Here is a 16,825-nt window from a genome sequence, read left to right on the forward strand (position 1 = left end):
ACCCATACGGTTTACCCACATTCGTGTACAGGAGAGTTCAGGTCCATACAGCCGTTACGAGCAACATGTTTTGTCTATTCTTTGGGTCTTTCGGTAAAGCCACGTAGAGGTAGAAGAAATAATTAAAAAATATATAACGACTTTTTGATCGCAATACAAGCAATCGTCATCACCTGATGATCGTAACACATCGATTGAAACGTCGTGATATTTTTTATTATTTTTTCTACGTGGCTTTACCGAAAGACCCAAAGAATATGAATTCCTGCAGTCACGAAAGCTTTGTCATGTTTTGTCTATTTGTGTTTCTCCCTTGTGATGAACGTTAAGATTTATAAGGGCACGGGTTGACCAATAAGGTCTGAATTGGTCTGTAACAAGTAGGCACTGATAAGGGGTTGACAGGTATGACCACGTGTTCTCCAACTGCTCATTTTACAGAGCACATAGGCAGCCGCACATTTCTGACTTGAGAAGCCGAGCATTCGGTTACACTGAAAGTCATTGCCAGATAATCTGATGATTGTTCTTCTTTTTATTTAAACATTTCAGAAATTCTGTTACATTTGAAATGTAACGCTACAGAAAACGACACTGACAAACTTAAAATTAAACGGATTTTTGCCTGTAAATGAAGGGGGCAATGAGACGAACAGAACAAAGCTTTTGTTAGTCATATGCTAGCACAGTCTGATTCTATCAATACAATCATTATGATACTGCTTAGAAAACTATCCAAATGGCAAAACGTGAAAGTGGAAATATATGCTTCGTATGACAACGCGAAGTTAGTTGAACACCAGCAATTGCCTGGCAAAACTCTTTAGATACCCATCGTGTTCCAATTATATTCGATTGTGCTATCAGCATCACGTCACAAGGCAAAGGAATTCATTAGAATTCTCGGATCGAGCATTACACCTCACCTTGTGTTAGAGAATGGCCTACCAAATGACAATGGTACGTAACTTTGGCTTATGATCCACAAAAGGTGATGCATCTATTATCCGTCCTGCAGACAGCATTCATCACAAGGTAATGCGCCTAAATCTGTTCTGTATTCCTCAGCTGGAATATTCACCATGTCGTGAAACAACAACACCAACTATTATTATTCTGGGAGTTTTTTTTTGTGGCGTCATTCGTGACCAGGCTAAGACCACCATCAACTCGCTGCAAGAGAACCCAGTCTGATCACGGGCAACTGGGGCCCACATTTGAAATCGGGATCTCAACGACGCGCGTTCGCTGCCCTGACGTGGCCATTATGAATCGCCATGAGAAAACATCACCGCCGGTAGCAGGCACGTATTTGATGACCCATATCGAGGAATCCTTCTCAATCATTACCACATGCCCAGAAACACGATTTGCTGCACACATGTTGATAACATCAGCAACAGCGCCACGTGTTTCACCTTCCACATATTTACACTTTTCGTGTAAACAACTCGAGTTTCTCTTTCGCGTGAAACGACACCACAGTACCAGCTCAAAACATGCATTTTTATTCGTGCCGTCATTCGTGAACCGGTTATAGAATCATCGATGTTAAAATACCCTGATTAATCTCCATGAGTACAACGGATCCAGAATCTACAATGCAGCATTTGTAAAAAATATAAGCGCAATACAACTGTACTCTTATTATTGCTCCGCTCAGTATCATCGCCTAGCTCTTTGTCTGCTAACAGCAAACGTGCATCATAGCTCGTAGCAATGTCCAAGTCTCACTCCCATCCTACCATGGTTATCCAAGGTCATAAGATAAACTCCACTCCCATTAGCTAACGAATCCACCCCTGGTTTTTCGACAATACATTATCGTCGTCAGGCATTGTCCATTCAGAGGGATGGATGGCTTTTAACCCCCATCTCCAAGAAGCAGAGCAATGCGTTACAAGTCTTCTGCATAACACTTCATTGTCCATCACCAGTACCTCCAGCCAGCCAACACGAGATGACACGGGGCGACATTCCATGCGGCAGCAGCAGCGGCAGGGGAGGAGGAAGCGATTTAAAGACTCGCAGTGAAGGGGACCGCAGTGCCCGCTCATCAACGCTGCTGCGACGACGACATCTGGTACATCTGGCGCGAATGCAGTCGATAAAGAATGAACAATAAGTTAAAGAAAGCAGAGAAGACTCGCACACGCGCGAGAAGCCGAAGGACCGGATTTGAGCAGTACATCAATAATAGCCTTTGATTCAAACATATTGCACATCCTTTGGCCTATGTAAATGTACTACTACTGGTTTCACAGTCTTGGCTTAGCGGGTAGGCGGCGTAGCGAGCGAGGCCGCCGCTGCTGCCGCCACGCAGTGGCCAGGGACACGTGCAGTTTGTGGGGTGCAGAGGCACCACCACCACCACCAGGGCTGTTTGGTGTCCACCCACGCAGATAAATTCTGAGTTCCAGCTCTCTCTCCGTTTATAAACAGTAGCCTTGTGTGTATATCTCTCATTTGAATTACAAATCTCTCATGTATCGTTTAAATACATCACTTTTATATTACACAAATGTGATAACGTGCATCTCAGCTATAACTGAGAGCAGTGACAAATCTCGCCGTCTAATTCACAGCACTGATTTTGTTATAACGTACCGACTGCTTATAACCGTGGAGGGCAACTTCACATGCCCGGTCGCCCACAGCTCTTCAATACAGCAGTATGCAGCCATCGTTACGGTTTCTCTCAACACAATTCCCTTTCCAAGTGCAATTGAAATGTCTCCCACCACCAACCATCTTGCAACTTACAAACACCTTAAACCTGCATCACCTCCCCTTGAGTATATTTCACAATACTGCAAGATCACCTCTGTCTCACACATATCAAACTCCTTCCTCACATCGTCATCTATTGTATCTACTTCCTCAAATTAACCACCTGCTTTTTGTCATAAAGAAACCGCGTTTAAGACTTTTTGTAAAACTGCCTTACATTTTATTTATATTTCAAGAAAATTTACAACCAGAATTATGGATCAAACACATTTAAATTACAAAAAAATGTAAAAGCTCACTCTCACATTTTACTGAAGGGGCCTTACTCCATCCAGGTATTAAATCCTTGCTCATTTCAAATCTCAGGTTCTAAACATTCACCCAACCCAAGGCAGCTAAATACCACCAGCACTGGTGAGACCTAAACCCAATAAATTGGCTTTGGTCAAAAAGCATTGTCTGAAGAACAAGGGAACCAAGCAGATCATTGAAGCTGAGATTTACGTCTCTACCTGCATGTCCGAACAGCAAATCAGACATCGCCACACCTGGCGAGTTTGCACCAATCAGGAGCTGCATAGCATCCCTTCCTTTTTCATCCTAAGAATCAAATTAATATTCAAATCAATATATTCAATAAAATATATATATATACTGTACTTCAAGTTAAAGCCAAAATTGCTGAAACTTATCTCCATTGGCAGCCCTGAGCCAGTGGTAGTAATTCCACATTTCCATGGCGGTGGTCAGTCTACATAGGACAACCACTGTACCATATTCTATTTACATTGTCTGATATCTTTAAATAAATCTAACAAAGAGTTGACCGACTGAAAATGCACACACAAGTTTAACAGTTCACATTGATCTTGACTAACAATTTAAACCATCCTATAAATATAAAAATAACAACACCACACTTAATAGAACAGGGTCGTATTTACGACATGACAGTAACGAGGAGGGCATGTACATTCAGGGTGCTGCTTGCAAAGCCACTTCACAATTACCACCCGTTCTGTTATCATCATTAATAACTGTAGTAGTATTTGCTGCCAAATGTGACCATAAACATTGGTTTTGGCTGGGATACAGCTCAGTTGGCAGAAGAACTCCCGACAATGAGACACAAGTTCAAATCCTGGACAGGGCCATCGCATTCCGTTACCATCCTCTGGGGTGAGTAACACGGACACCGCTTTGTTAGGCGGCACGATTTGGTGGTAGTGTCTAAATTACATTTTAATGTTGATATACTTGACCCCGCCACAGGAATGTGGAATTTCCATCACTGTCTCAGGATCAGCAGATGAAAAAATGTTGCTTAACAAAGTGATGGTGGTTGCTCAGAAGAGGGGACACTCCCTTTTGAGCCAGTCCTCTTTATATCCAAAATACCAGGGGCTCCTGCTGTACGAAGCGCTGTCCGTGCGAAGGGGCTCAGACACAAGGACCTGCTCACTGTGGATATTCAAGATCCCTTGGCTGCTCTTGAAGAAGAAAGAGCGCATGTGCCAACTCTACGTTCCAGGATAAAAGCAAATACTACAACACCACGTCATCAATACAAGTATCTGTCCCTGTCCAGTCTTCTTTAAATCGCTAACTCTCAACAGATTTGCTCTTCCCTTCAAGGGTGCTGCTTTATTTCTGCTGGGAGGAGATGCGCGCACCTCCACGAACACGTCCAGCATTCATATTTGCAAATAAATAAAGCCCAGTCCCTCTCCACCATACACGCGAACGACTTCTGAATATCGGACGGCGAGACTGGCAGGGCGTGCGCAAGCAGAATGGGTTCTGTCAATGACACGAAGCACGAGACCACTGCAGGTCACGCAGAAGCCGCGCTTCCCACCCAAGAAGCCCTGGGAAAACTAAAAAGCCACTGGGCTAGATCTCATGAAAGCAGCAGAGACCAACTGCACGAGACGAAGTCATTGAAAATGACATGCACAGGTGCCACAACTTGAAGCCAGCAAAGGACAAGCTAAGGGCAATAGCTGCTAAGGCCATATCGGCTGCTGTCAAGTGGAAAGCACCAAAGTTTATATCGAATAAGTTCCTAGCAAATACGCACAACCACGAACGCATGTCACCCACCGCCGAGTCTGCTCACCCATAGGCAGAGTCACCGTGATACCCGGGGGTAGGCCAATGCTGGCAAGCGAGTCTTTAGGTTTGAAATGCAACGTGTAATTCAGTGCGTGTACTGTAGAATTATCAGACGACGTAAGGTGTGTTTTTGTAATTTGAGTTGAAAGCAGAACGTATATTTTTTTAAGTCATAATAATAATAATAATGCGGTTATGGCTTTGCTCATAAAATGCGAGCCGTTGATGGTCATTTGGTTGATGGATGAAAGGAGGGGGCATTTAAATTGTTCTCTGCTTGAAGAGAATAGAAAAATGTTGCGTGGATTTCATGAAGAGTACTGTGCTAACATCACGGGACGCAATTGGTATCGACTGCCTGTGAAGAATGACTTCTCATCACCATGACTTATCATCATCATCACCATACCTCGTGAGGCTCCTTAACTGGGTGGTGAATCAACAGCGGTGGGGCACCGTGGCCTGACTCGTCACCACCACAGGAATATTCCAGAAATAGTTCGGAAAGGAGAACATCCACCCAGTTGGAGCGATGAAGAGAGCTCGTGTGCCGCTGCTCAGCGAATTGTTACATCGCATATCCGTGGGGGTTGGCGACGCCTTTGGGAAAACCTTCATCCAACAGTAGATTGACTGTGTCTGATAACGATGATTATGATGAATGCTATTCCCTGGCAGTATAATTTATCACCATCTACTTCGAGCAGGGAAATGACATCCACATCATTGTATCACGGTGCTTGACTTCAGTTGTGCCCCCAGAGTCCAATCGGTGACATCAAACTCAGCACTATCTGCTTGAGCTTCAGCAGTGGAGTCCCCATCCAACTCAGTCGCACCCATTCCAGGGACAAGGGGAAAGTACTTTGGAGTCAAGATATCGCTCTATTCCTTGTAAGCATTCACCCGCACATCGCCGTCCTTACAGCGTGTGGCTCAACTACAACGCTTCGCTCGGGCCTGTGTCTACATATAAAGACTCACTCGGTGAAGAGCGTTCTTGAGAGCCGATGTCACGAGTCAAATGTTAGCATGTCCACTGTAGGAATCACACTTCGCATACATTCACACACTCACTCACTCACTTAGACACCGGTATAGATTGTCTCGGTAGGAAGAAGCAGAGGTCAGCGACTATCTGCAAGCGGTAAACGTTGTAGATGATGCAAAGGAGCACAGAAGAGTTTCTGGGACAGGCCCACGGAGCCCACCAAACGACTTGCAACTTCACAGGATCACAGACATCGCAAGGTGAAGACGAAATGGTCGCTTATGTGGGCAAGCACACACAAAGACTCCCCGTACAATCGTGACAGACTGTTGGGGCAAGTTCCATTAGAGAGCAGCACCTATGAAGGCGGGTGCAGCATAAGAGGGGGTGGTGTGGCTATCACCACACCCGGCCGCATTTGTCACCCCGATAGTGATGTTTATACACCGCACCAGGTACTCACATAAGGTTGAGTTAACCGAGGCGAGGCTTCGGAACGGTTCAGATATTCGTCCTGAAGTTGGCCGTAAAAGGGAATGAAGCTCGGGTCTCGAGGTCCATAAGGTGGCGTGATAACCGCTGCACTGCCGCTCTCCACGCACGCAGCAAGATAAAGATCCTCTGTTGAGCCTCATGAACTGCCAGGGCAATTGCGATTATCAAGCACTAAGGCCAGCAAAGCCTGCAAAGGTGTGGCAAGCGACATTCCTGGCCACCTTTGTTTCCTCTCGTTAACGTGGGCCACATAACACCGAGTATTAATTATATGCCGAGTTCGCCAAAGGGGAAATTCAGGGCCAGAAATAGAACCTGGGTAACCAGGATCATAGTGCAGTGTGCTAACCACGAGGCCACCACTTCACAAACAGACTCACACCAACAAACAAGCAGCTACCTGCATTTAAAAAAAAAGTCATCAGTATTTGGAGTCAACACAGAAAATGTACCAAAAGCAAACAATTCAAAATTATAATAACACAAATAATTAATTAATTAAAGCCTTCCAATAATTTTTACTCCTTAACAAAAAGCAAGTGAACCTGTGAAAGTAACATTACCTGTATTCGTTCCGCATAAATAAAAACGTATTTTTTTTGGTGATTGTGATTATGTCATTTTACGCATTTGCTCATCATGACGTCACAGCCCCAACCCATGGAAGTCAGTGCAGGCCACAGAGACCACGCGGCCGCTCACGGGCGGTGGGCCTCGCGGGCCACTATGGCTCGAAAGGAAGGCCGACCCTCCCCGCAGGGACGGCCTCCTCATCTCCTGTCCATCGACGCCGCCTCTTGAGGCCGCGTTCGTCAAATCGGCCACCGAGTCGGTCCAATCCCACGGCGCGGTCGTTCCCACGGCGCGTGCGGGAGGGTGGCGGCCGCCGCTCAGGCGTGCGGCGGAGCGCCGCCGCACGCCACCGCGTCCCGCAGGAGGCCGCCGCCCGCCACCGCGTCCCGCGGGAGGCCGCCGCCCGCCACCGCGTCCCGCAGGAGGCCACGGTAGCGCGAGAACTTCTCCTCCACGCGCCGCACGTGCTCCCGCTCCTCACGCTCCAGGATCCTCAGGAAGTTCTTGAGCTCCGGGATGGAGAACGCTTCCCACTGCACACGCGGACGCACGCGTGTAACCGTTACGTGCGCCCGCAAAGCCGCGCGTGCGTGCAAAGAGTTCTGCGTGCGCTTGTATTCACGGGCGCACGATCGCGCGATCGTGCGCACACGAGCCATACAAGCGTTCACGTGCACACATCTGCACGTGTGTGGGTTGGTGCTGGTGGGAAGCACAGAGATGGAAGCAGTACAGCACAGCAATGGATTTTTCTGCACTGTCCACCATGTAGCCCCTCGCAGCCAATGGTAACTCTCTCTGTCTGTGCAAGCTCGTCGGCCACCTGGGCACTCTCCAGGCTCACTCAATTCCTGCTTAGTTTCCGAGATCGGACGAAAGCGGACGCATTCCGTGTGATTTTTGTCATAGGCACACAACCAAAAGATAAAGATTCCCCGTGTAGCCTTAACAGACTGTTGGGGCAAGTGCTGTTAGCGAGCACCTATGAAGAGCGGAACGGCACGAGGGGAGGGGTGGCCAGCACCACGCCCGGCCACCTTAGTGATGTTAACACATTACAAAAGGTACTCATTTGAGGCCGAATCGACCTAGAGGAGGCCTACACCGTCACACGTGCACAACCCCACACAGGCATGCAAGCACAGTCACAGAATTTAACATTTAACTTCGATTTGTGTTCGTACATCATTTTATATTTGTCGAGTGACGCAGTTTTTATGTTGGGTCCGATTGCTATTTGCTTAGCTGCTGTACTTTATTGTATTTGTATTGCTTTTGTAATTGTTAACCGAGGTGAACACAGATGGGATAGTCTCTCCCACTCACAATAACTTCTCTGGTCTCGTTCTCCTGCAGCAGGAAGCTGAGCGCGTTGGGGTCGGGCCCGGCGAGCAGCCTCACCAGCAGCGGCCGCTCCGCGTCGCCCAGCTTGCGGTGGCAGCCTGCCAGACACAGAGCAGACGCAGCGCCGTGAGGCGTCGCCGCACCCCCACCACGCTCGTTCGGCTCTTCCGAGCGTGCGAATGCAGCCGTGTGGGATGTGAAGCCAAAGGGACTGCATCACAGTTTAATGCACTCAATGGAACAGGTCAGGTTCAGATGGCAAGGAAGTTGTTTATTTAACGTGATAGGCTAACACAGCCGATATCATGATTCATAATTCATTTTTGGGGAAAGTCAGGTAATGATCTGGCTAAATTTATGCCGTGAAACCCTCCACCACCCAATATAGCCACCACGCAAATGAAATGCCCACGTGTACAAGCGTTCAACGAGTCAAGCGTCGTTTCAGCTCACCAAAAAGTTGAAGGAATGATTCTCAGCCAAATTTATCAATTGGATATGACGGTCCAATTGGAACTGCGTCAAGCATCTTCAGGTGAGCCACCAGCAAGTCGGAGCGACGCACGTGGAATATGCACCACACACTCTGACTTCCTGGACTTCACCTTTTTGGCCGGAGGTCACCAAGACATCGCGATCGCATCACATCTACATTACATCTACATCACATCTACATCACATCTACATTACATCTACATTACATCTACGCCGCTCTTTGGCCGGTCTATCCCCGTGCAATCGCTGGCAGGGCCGTGCGGGACGCGTGAAGGCGCCCGCCCGCCCGCCCGGGGCTCGGCATCGCGACGAGCGGCGGAACGAAGCCACTTGAGGCCGGCTCCACCGCCGTGTCTCCTGGCCGGCGCTCAGGAATGGCTGGCGTCTGCATGCAGCGGCGGCGTTCTCAGCCCGCGCTCCTTCCCCGCTCCCAGCCGCCTTCCTTAAATAGGCAACGTGCTGCCCAGCCAGCCGGCACCGCCAGCTGGCCGGCTGGGGGGTTCCCACCTGTCCTGGATTTTCCAGGACGCCAATAGTTTTGGAGTAGCTGCTGACCTAAGAAATATTTCAGTCTTCCCGGAGGAACTGAAAGTCCCGGTTGTTGTCAGTTGCATAACAATAACAACAATGATATTACGCCACTCTGGACAACGCGATTATTCGCAGTTATGTGGCCTTCTGTACCGTAACATATTCTCAATACCATGATACGTGTACATTTTTTTGGTACCGCAGAGGTGGTAACCCTCACAAGCTGGTCAGGCAGGCAGCCAATCAGGCAGCTTTGGGAATAAGGAGCGTCCGTAGAAATCTGCGGCAGCCCTAAGTCCCAAAGGCAAACGAGGGTACCGGATAAGCGCCGTTCGACATTGTCCGCGTGTCTGATTGCAGCTGTGTGGGTAACGCAGCTTAGGTGCGTCTGATATTTCAAGGGGTCTGTTGACAGTGCCTGAAACGTGGACTTGAAAATGTGAGAAGGCTTTTCCACCACTTAATAATGAGCACAACCTTGAAGCAGGAGATGATACTCACAATGGAAGACGCACCAACAGTGTTCATTATTCATCTGGTTCAGGTGGCATTGCAGGTAGAGCACTTGACTCATATTTGGAAGGTGAAACGTTCATATGCAGTCGGGGACAAAATTAGCCCATCATCCCTCTATCGTTCGTAAAACAAGTACCACTTTGTGGAAAGTCAACAGTGGTCATCCTACAGATAAACACCACCGACTCAGGGCCATGACCACTGTGACATTTGAGCCGAGAGAGCCTTTCAATTTTACTTTTGACTCTTTCCTGGGCTAAGCCTCTTGAATGACCAGTTTTGGTGAAGGTATTTTCAACAAAAGCCTCCAACTCCCTGTGTGGAATTCCGCTGTTTAACCTTGATTTGTGGCAATGGCCCCTGGAGGTCATGAGCCGAATGGAAAACTATAAAAATCGGAGTTTCACATTCGGTACACATTTAATCAAACTTAAATTAGGTCACCGGTATTGTTGAGTTTTTTTAGAAAAACGCCCTACCCTAAAATTGTCAATTACCATGAAATAAGATGACATTTAATCCCAAGCGACTCTGACACAATAAACACGTGGAAGGCGTGACACGCCTGGTGGATCATGCAGATATCATGTTGTGCTTGAGACCTGGAACCTTTTGGGCTGTGAGGTGGCAGTACAGCAAGCAGGTTTCCTGCAGCAGTTTCGCTTGTAAAATTACTCGGTATAAAATTACCAAAATATCCCATCATCCATCCACGATTGATAAATGAGTACCGCTTAGCGTATTTTGTGTGGGGCACGTGTGCAGGGTGGCGGTGGGGGGCACCGAGATAGGGACTGGGGTGGCACCCAGCGGGGGAGAGAGCGGGGAAGACTTCGAGCCAGACGGTTGAATTTTATTGACCAGACCTCGGAGGTCAAATATGAACTGTGCGACAGTTGTAGGATCTGGAAATAGGAAACAAGTGACGGCAATGTGTGGTAGCATCGGTGGCACTGGCCGTGATGACTTTTTGATCTCAAGGAGAATATCGCGTCGGAAAAAAATGTTGTGCACATCAGGGAACGGCAGTGACCAGTCTCCCAAATTCGGTCAGCACTCTCTCTTCCCCTTCCCTAAAAACTAAGATAATGAATCAGTGTCAACATCAGCAGTGGGAAGACAAAAGCAGCTGGGCATAAATTGCACTGAACACCACCTGTACTGCCCTTCATAGCTGCTCGCAAACAGCCCTTCCCTAACAATCGATGAAGTTGTAAGCACTGCGTGCGTGCATGAGTGCGTGCGTACACGTGGGCTTATTTGTCCACGCATGCTATGGCATTACGGACGGCTCATGTAATTAGTTACGATTCGTTAAGTCAAGGTGGTGTGATGCAGAGCGTTTAATCGGAGAGTCAAGGAAATTCTGAAAAGTATGCGCTCGGAATTCCAGATGCTCTTGCCATATGTGCAGCGTGGAAAAGACCGGGGGTTGGAAAAGACTGAAGTCATCAGGTATGCAGACTGATTAAAACTTACATAATTTTTTCCACAACCCCAGGAATAATACCACTCATAATAATTATGAAATACATGCATCAAGCTGCATTTGTATAAAAGATTTGAACTCAAATTTACATTGCACTTAACTCCGCAATTATCTACATCTACACGCCGGCGCTTCACAAAGCGCCTCTGCCATTGTACAGCAACAGCAGCAGCAGCAGCCATCGTCACGTGACAAGGGCACACGCTCACATTCACAACCTCTCAATATTTTGGAATTATTTTTTCCAATCCACCGTGTTTCTCTTTTGCGTGATTTAAACTCTTAAGCCTTAAACGACGGGGAATGTGCTTAGCATGCCCTAAAACAACACTGTGTGTGTCGAGAGATGGTTTAAGAGACCTGTGTGCAGTGTGAAGCCACGTGGCCATAAAGGGGTTTGTTTGTGCCAAGGGATTTCGGGCTGTACACACGCGGAGTTTACTTACAGAGATCCCCCATTGGCCTCGGAGACCACGGGGGAAAGTGCTGCTATGGAGCACCTATTAAGGCCAGAATTGGAAAAGAGCTGGGTGATGTGGGCAGCACCACAGCTGACTGCCCTGGTCTGCCAAGTGGCGATGTTTACACACCACACCAGATATTACTCAATTGAGGCTGCTTCAACCTTACGCAAAAATAAATGTACGGTAAATATATTAATAAATTTGAGTTCGTATAGAGTACCGCCATTCACGCAAATGCATCTGACAGCGCTGCGTAATTTGCAATGCACGGAGGTGCATATGTTATAAATATGTTTTTAGCCAATTAATTATGAACGTTTATGTATGTGGGAGTAAACCGGAGCAGTTGGAGAATACATACGCGTGTGAGGGGGCAACGCTCTATCCCGTACAGACGGGACAGATGGAGCTTAGTCAGGGGGTGTACCGTTTCATCGCCCTGGCGATGCAATGCATTGCGGCAATTTAGATGGTTCCCTGTGCGTATCGCGAGCTTACGAATCAATACCACTTGATGCGTCAATACATTGCTACACGCCCTGCACCTGTGCATAGCTGGTCAGGTGGCACCACGACCAGCTGGGAGTTCACTCGGCCTCTCATCCCTCATCGTTCAATAAAATGAGTACAACTTCGTTCAAAGACAACAGTGGTTTTGCTATGGATACTGGGCCACTTTACGGGAATGTGGAATTTCCACCCCTGGCCTAAATTCTCCGACAAAGACGCGCAGGCCCGGAGGGAGTCGGCCGCCGTGCCGTCGCTCGCCTGAGCGGGGGCAGCCTCCATCGCAGCTCTCAACGATTTGGCTGAACACGGCGATGGGGGGACCCTCCCCCCGGCAGAGAACCGCGGGAAACTGGCGAAACGTCCCTGCAGCGAGTGAAGATCGCGAGCGAAGAGAACGCGTCGGGCTAAGCGGAGCTCACCCTGCCCGTCGCGTTGTGTGCACTTGAAGAGGGCGAAGCGCGGCTGCAGGGAGTTGCCGCTGCGGAAGCGAGCGACCAGGGCCTCGGACACCTCCAGGGCGCTCGTCCGGCTGCTCAAGTGAACCTGGGACGTGCCGGCAGCGCCGCGGGGAGGGGAGCGCACAGAGTTCATTAACAAATAGAGATGGGGTATACGAAGACACTTCACGCACAGAGAGAGTCTGCACGACACAAACTCTCTCCTCTCGTCGTCGCCAGCAGACCTCGACATTGGCATTTAGTTTCCTGAACGTATCGCCACTGCCATCGCACGCGACAGAAGAAGATAAACGGAGAGGAGAGTCGGTCAGCCACAGGAGGAGAAAAGCGAGGTTATGTTAGGTGCTGGGATAAGGTCAGGGGTTGAGTTTCGTGCTAGGTGCAGATTAGCTACCATGGTAATCGAAAGTGGTAGGACTGGCTGTCAGGGCTATGGTAGACTGGGGCTCAATAGGTCAGTGCCAGTTTACCACTCCCCTCTGTCAGCGACCGTGGCCTTGTCGCTTGCCACCCTGTTCTCATTCAACCGTTGTGGTCGCCAGCGCCGTACCTGCTTAGTGCTCTCTCCACTACGTGCCGAGCGCCTCTTGAGCTTGCGGGCAGCACTGGTCGCGCCGCCGCCACCACCATCGCCGTCGCTCTCCCGGCCAGTTCCAGCTTCCCTCTCGGAGCCGTCGACGCTGCGGAACTTGAGCTGCACCTCGATGAATCCCGTGAAGCTGCCGTCCGGTTGCTGGAGGGGGTGCGGCGGTCCGGAACAAAGGGAGCAAGGACACGCGGCAGGTGAGTGGAGCCGTGGTGGGCCGCCACCAGGGTCGCCGCCGCGCTCTGGCATTTGCCTCCCACGCGGGTGGCTGCCACTCCGAGTGGGGGTTTGCCTCTGCCCAAAGATGCCTTGCGGTGAAGGTCGGTGTGCTTGTCAAGGTCAAGAAGGCGGCTCTATCAAGAACGCACGACTGCTTACCGCTGTCGCTATTGCGACACGGTTGGCCACGTACTGCACAAACGATGTTCAACATACGTACATTGTGAACGAATGAGGCCGTTGTTGTTGTCGTTGTATACACGGACGCGACACGTGTGTGCATGCGCGGGTCGGCGGCTCACGGAGCGTCTCACCAGCGTCATGTGCGCGTTGCGGGGTGCAGCGCGGTTGAACGAGGAAATCTTCTCCTCCGCCTCGTCACGAGGCAGCTCCGCTTTCGTCGAGGGCGGCTCCACGTTCCCATTCTGTGACGTTCGCACGATAAACCGGTCAGCCGATCGACCGCCGTCCGTGTGGCACGCAGCACATCAACAGGTCTAGTGCTCGGGGCTGTACATAAAATGTGCAAGAATGCTCATCGCCTGTAACATGTACAAGACGTTTGTTTTCAATGGTAGAGATCAACTGCTGAAATCGAAGATGGCTTGCAAGCGTTGAAGAGTGGGCCGAATATCATGAGCGAGCAATTGCAGGCCTGTGACGGGTAGCAAGCGTGCTTGGTCAGGATTCGATGCTGAAGGGGACGATGAGCGGCCACCAAAGGCGAGAATGTGCACGACAGCACGTCCACCGTGGAGATGGAGCGGTGGAATCGGCGTGGTGTATGTTTGTGTACGTCCTGACGGGATTGTCACGTAGCGGGACTTTGGTTGATGGAAATGGATTTTTGGGAAAGCATTCACCCAGCAGTGGATTGATCACAAATGACGACGCTAATTATGACCACAACACGACGCGCCGCCTGCTTCACAGCAGATCTTAGAGATCCCTGAGTAGGCCGTCTGTGTGCCAGCTTCAGGGCTACATTTAGGAAATTTGAAAACGCCAGTACCCGCAAATTCATCAATTGGGACTGTACTTGGCAAGCATCGCTCTCTGCTGACAGAGGAAAGTCCCAGGTCACTCATGAAAATGACTCATCCTTAAACTTGATGATATTCTTTGGATATTTCGGTAAAGACACGTAGATAGACAATAAAAACAAAAAACCCACGGCGTTTCGATCGCAACACAAGCGGTCGTCATCAGGAAAAGGAGAGGGGGGTTAGCCTCCAAAGGCAAACTGTTGATAAAGGTTCAGAGATGGGCGTAGTCCAAGTGTGTCAGCAGAATGGGCGGGGCAGCAAATGTTAATGTAGGAGAAGACAAGGGGGGGGAGAGAGGGGGTAGAGATGGGGGGGGGGCATTGCACCTCGTTCCACACATCCACACTGCTGACGGTGGAGGTTGACAAGAAAACAAAAATCAAGTCATGACCCAAAGTGGTTGATGACATCTTTCCAATGATTCCTCAGTTTATAACCATCCTCTCGGTTGAAATTGTGTCTGTGTCTGTATATATGGATGGCTTCATGAACGAATCTTTGTTGATAGCCAGTAGGCTTGCAAAGTACCATCGTCTTAGAGAAATCAATTTCGCGTGAGCACTCTCACTACGTCATACACTTACAATCACTCACCCAAGAACATTCAATGTCATGCATTCCCGTGATTTTACTGGGCATACAATTCACATTCGTATTCAATGGCATCATTTACTCTCGTATTCATGCACAGAACAAGTTTGTGTGCACACACTAAATGTGTCATTCAACATTCATCCCCATTCATCTCCACACCTCTTGCATCGCTCGTAAACAGCACGACCCTATTCCCAATTCATTCATTCACGTACACGTCGATTCACACAAGCAAGCAATTAGTTGCACGTTCACGCCACGTGGATTACCGATCACGTCGCTGCCATTCACACATTGGCATCGGGCGGCTCCGTTCTGCGGGGGTATTTCGTCCCCGAGCAAGGAGAGACGGCTCAACTCGTTGGCGTGTTCGTTAACGAGCCATTAGGCTCACAGTTCAAGTCCCACAGTCGCCCGGTAATTTCCATGGGAGTGTAATTAGCAAGTGCTGTTGTCTGTGCTCGATCGGATATTAGAGACCCACTGGCTGGTTGCTGTGCGAGAGTGAGCCACTGCGTAGCACCACATGACGTGTTAACATCACGTTTTGTCTCCAGGTTAAATTGAGCCATGCGTGGCGCTCATTTGTGATGCGATTGACATGGAGTATTTGGACCGCGATGCCAGCTCACAACCTTTAGATTGTACAAAGAGAGCTTTAACCACATCACAGCTGGCCAGACGTTTGAATAAATCCCCAAGATTAGATTACGTACAGATAATTTACTGACAAAACTACCTGTTCCCGAGTTAATCCAGTTTACTCCAGTCTCCCGCAGAAGGAGATAATGATTCTCAACGTACTTTGGCGTCAGCTAAATAAAGGACTGTGAACCGAGTTGTCCTCAATACCAACATAGCCTTTTTTGACAGTTGAGAAATAAATAAAGTAACCCTGGGTGGTGCATAATGAATGAATGATATTCATAATTTACAAGTTATTTTAAATAAAATTGCATATCCTCCCTCCTCAGCTACTTTCAGTAAATGTTTAATTCGCAAATTAATTTCATTCAAATAAAAAAAAAGATATTTTACATTGTCTAGAAATAAATAAGGCAAAGGTTTGCCAACCTTTTCTTTCCTTAGAGCATTACTGGAGCACTACTGGAGCATTGCTGGAGCATTACTGGAGCATTGCTGGAGCATTGCTGGAGCACTACTGGAGCATTGCTGGAGCATTACTGGAGCATTGCTGGAGCATTACTGGAGCACTACTGGAGCATTACTGGAGCTGCGTTAAACGGGCAGGCGAAGGCAAAGGTGCAGCATTGCAACCGCTCACTTGTGGCACTGCTCGTGGAAGAGACCTTCACCGGAGCTCGGGGGAGCCATTCTGAAGGGTATTTGGCCTCCTCTTCCACGCTTGCCAGACGTCTGTCTGTCACGCTCTTCCTTCCGATATGAGGAATCCACTGGAGCTATGCACTTTAAAATCATGATTGAAAACTCATTTTTGTTTAAACTGTTTTGTGTTTAGTTTGTTGTCCTTCCCCCACACCTCTGAATAACCCGGTTGGCTACGTACGGTGCGAAAAAAGTTCAACATACATACGTCTGTGAAATGGTGGAGGTAACTGACACTTTACCCCACCGCACGCATCCCACCCAAGGCGTGACGGCGGTGAACCCATTGACACCGCTGGGCGGACCGAGGCGGCGCGGTAGG

General features: G+C 48.8%; 1 protein-coding gene across 3 annotated transcripts in view; it reads right to left on the reverse strand.

Moving 5' to 3' along the window:
• Positions 1 to 231: 231 nt before the first annotated feature.
• LOC144943788 (ras association domain-containing protein 1-like) overlaps positions 232 to 16,825 on the reverse strand; it is a 41,602-nt gene continuing 25,008 nt past the window's right edge. For 2 of the 3 annotated variants that reach the window (XM_078871625.1, XM_078871626.1), the window contains exons 3-7: positions 13,831 to 13,941; positions 13,262 to 13,444; positions 12,673 to 12,796; positions 8,231 to 8,346; positions 233 to 7,437 (exon numbers count right to left, since the gene is read on the reverse strand). In XM_078871625.1, the coding sequence (XP_078727751.1) occupies positions 7,222 to 7,437; positions 8,231 to 8,346; positions 12,673 to 12,796; positions 13,262 to 13,444; positions 13,831 to 13,941 (750 nt within the window). In that variant the 3' untranslated portion in view covers positions 233 to 7,221. Of the gene's footprint in view, positions 7,438 to 8,230; positions 8,347 to 12,672; positions 12,797 to 13,261; positions 13,445 to 13,830; positions 13,942 to 16,825 lie in introns of all 3 variants that reach the window. The other variant, XM_078871624.1, reaches the window with a different exon arrangement.

Source organism: Lampetra fluviatilis, chromosome 32 (genome assembly GCF_964198595.1).
Source record: "Lampetra fluviatilis chromosome 32, kcLamFluv1.1, whole genome shotgun sequence".
NCBI lineage: Eukaryota > Metazoa > Chordata > Hyperoartia > Petromyzontiformes > Petromyzontidae > Lampetra > Lampetra fluviatilis.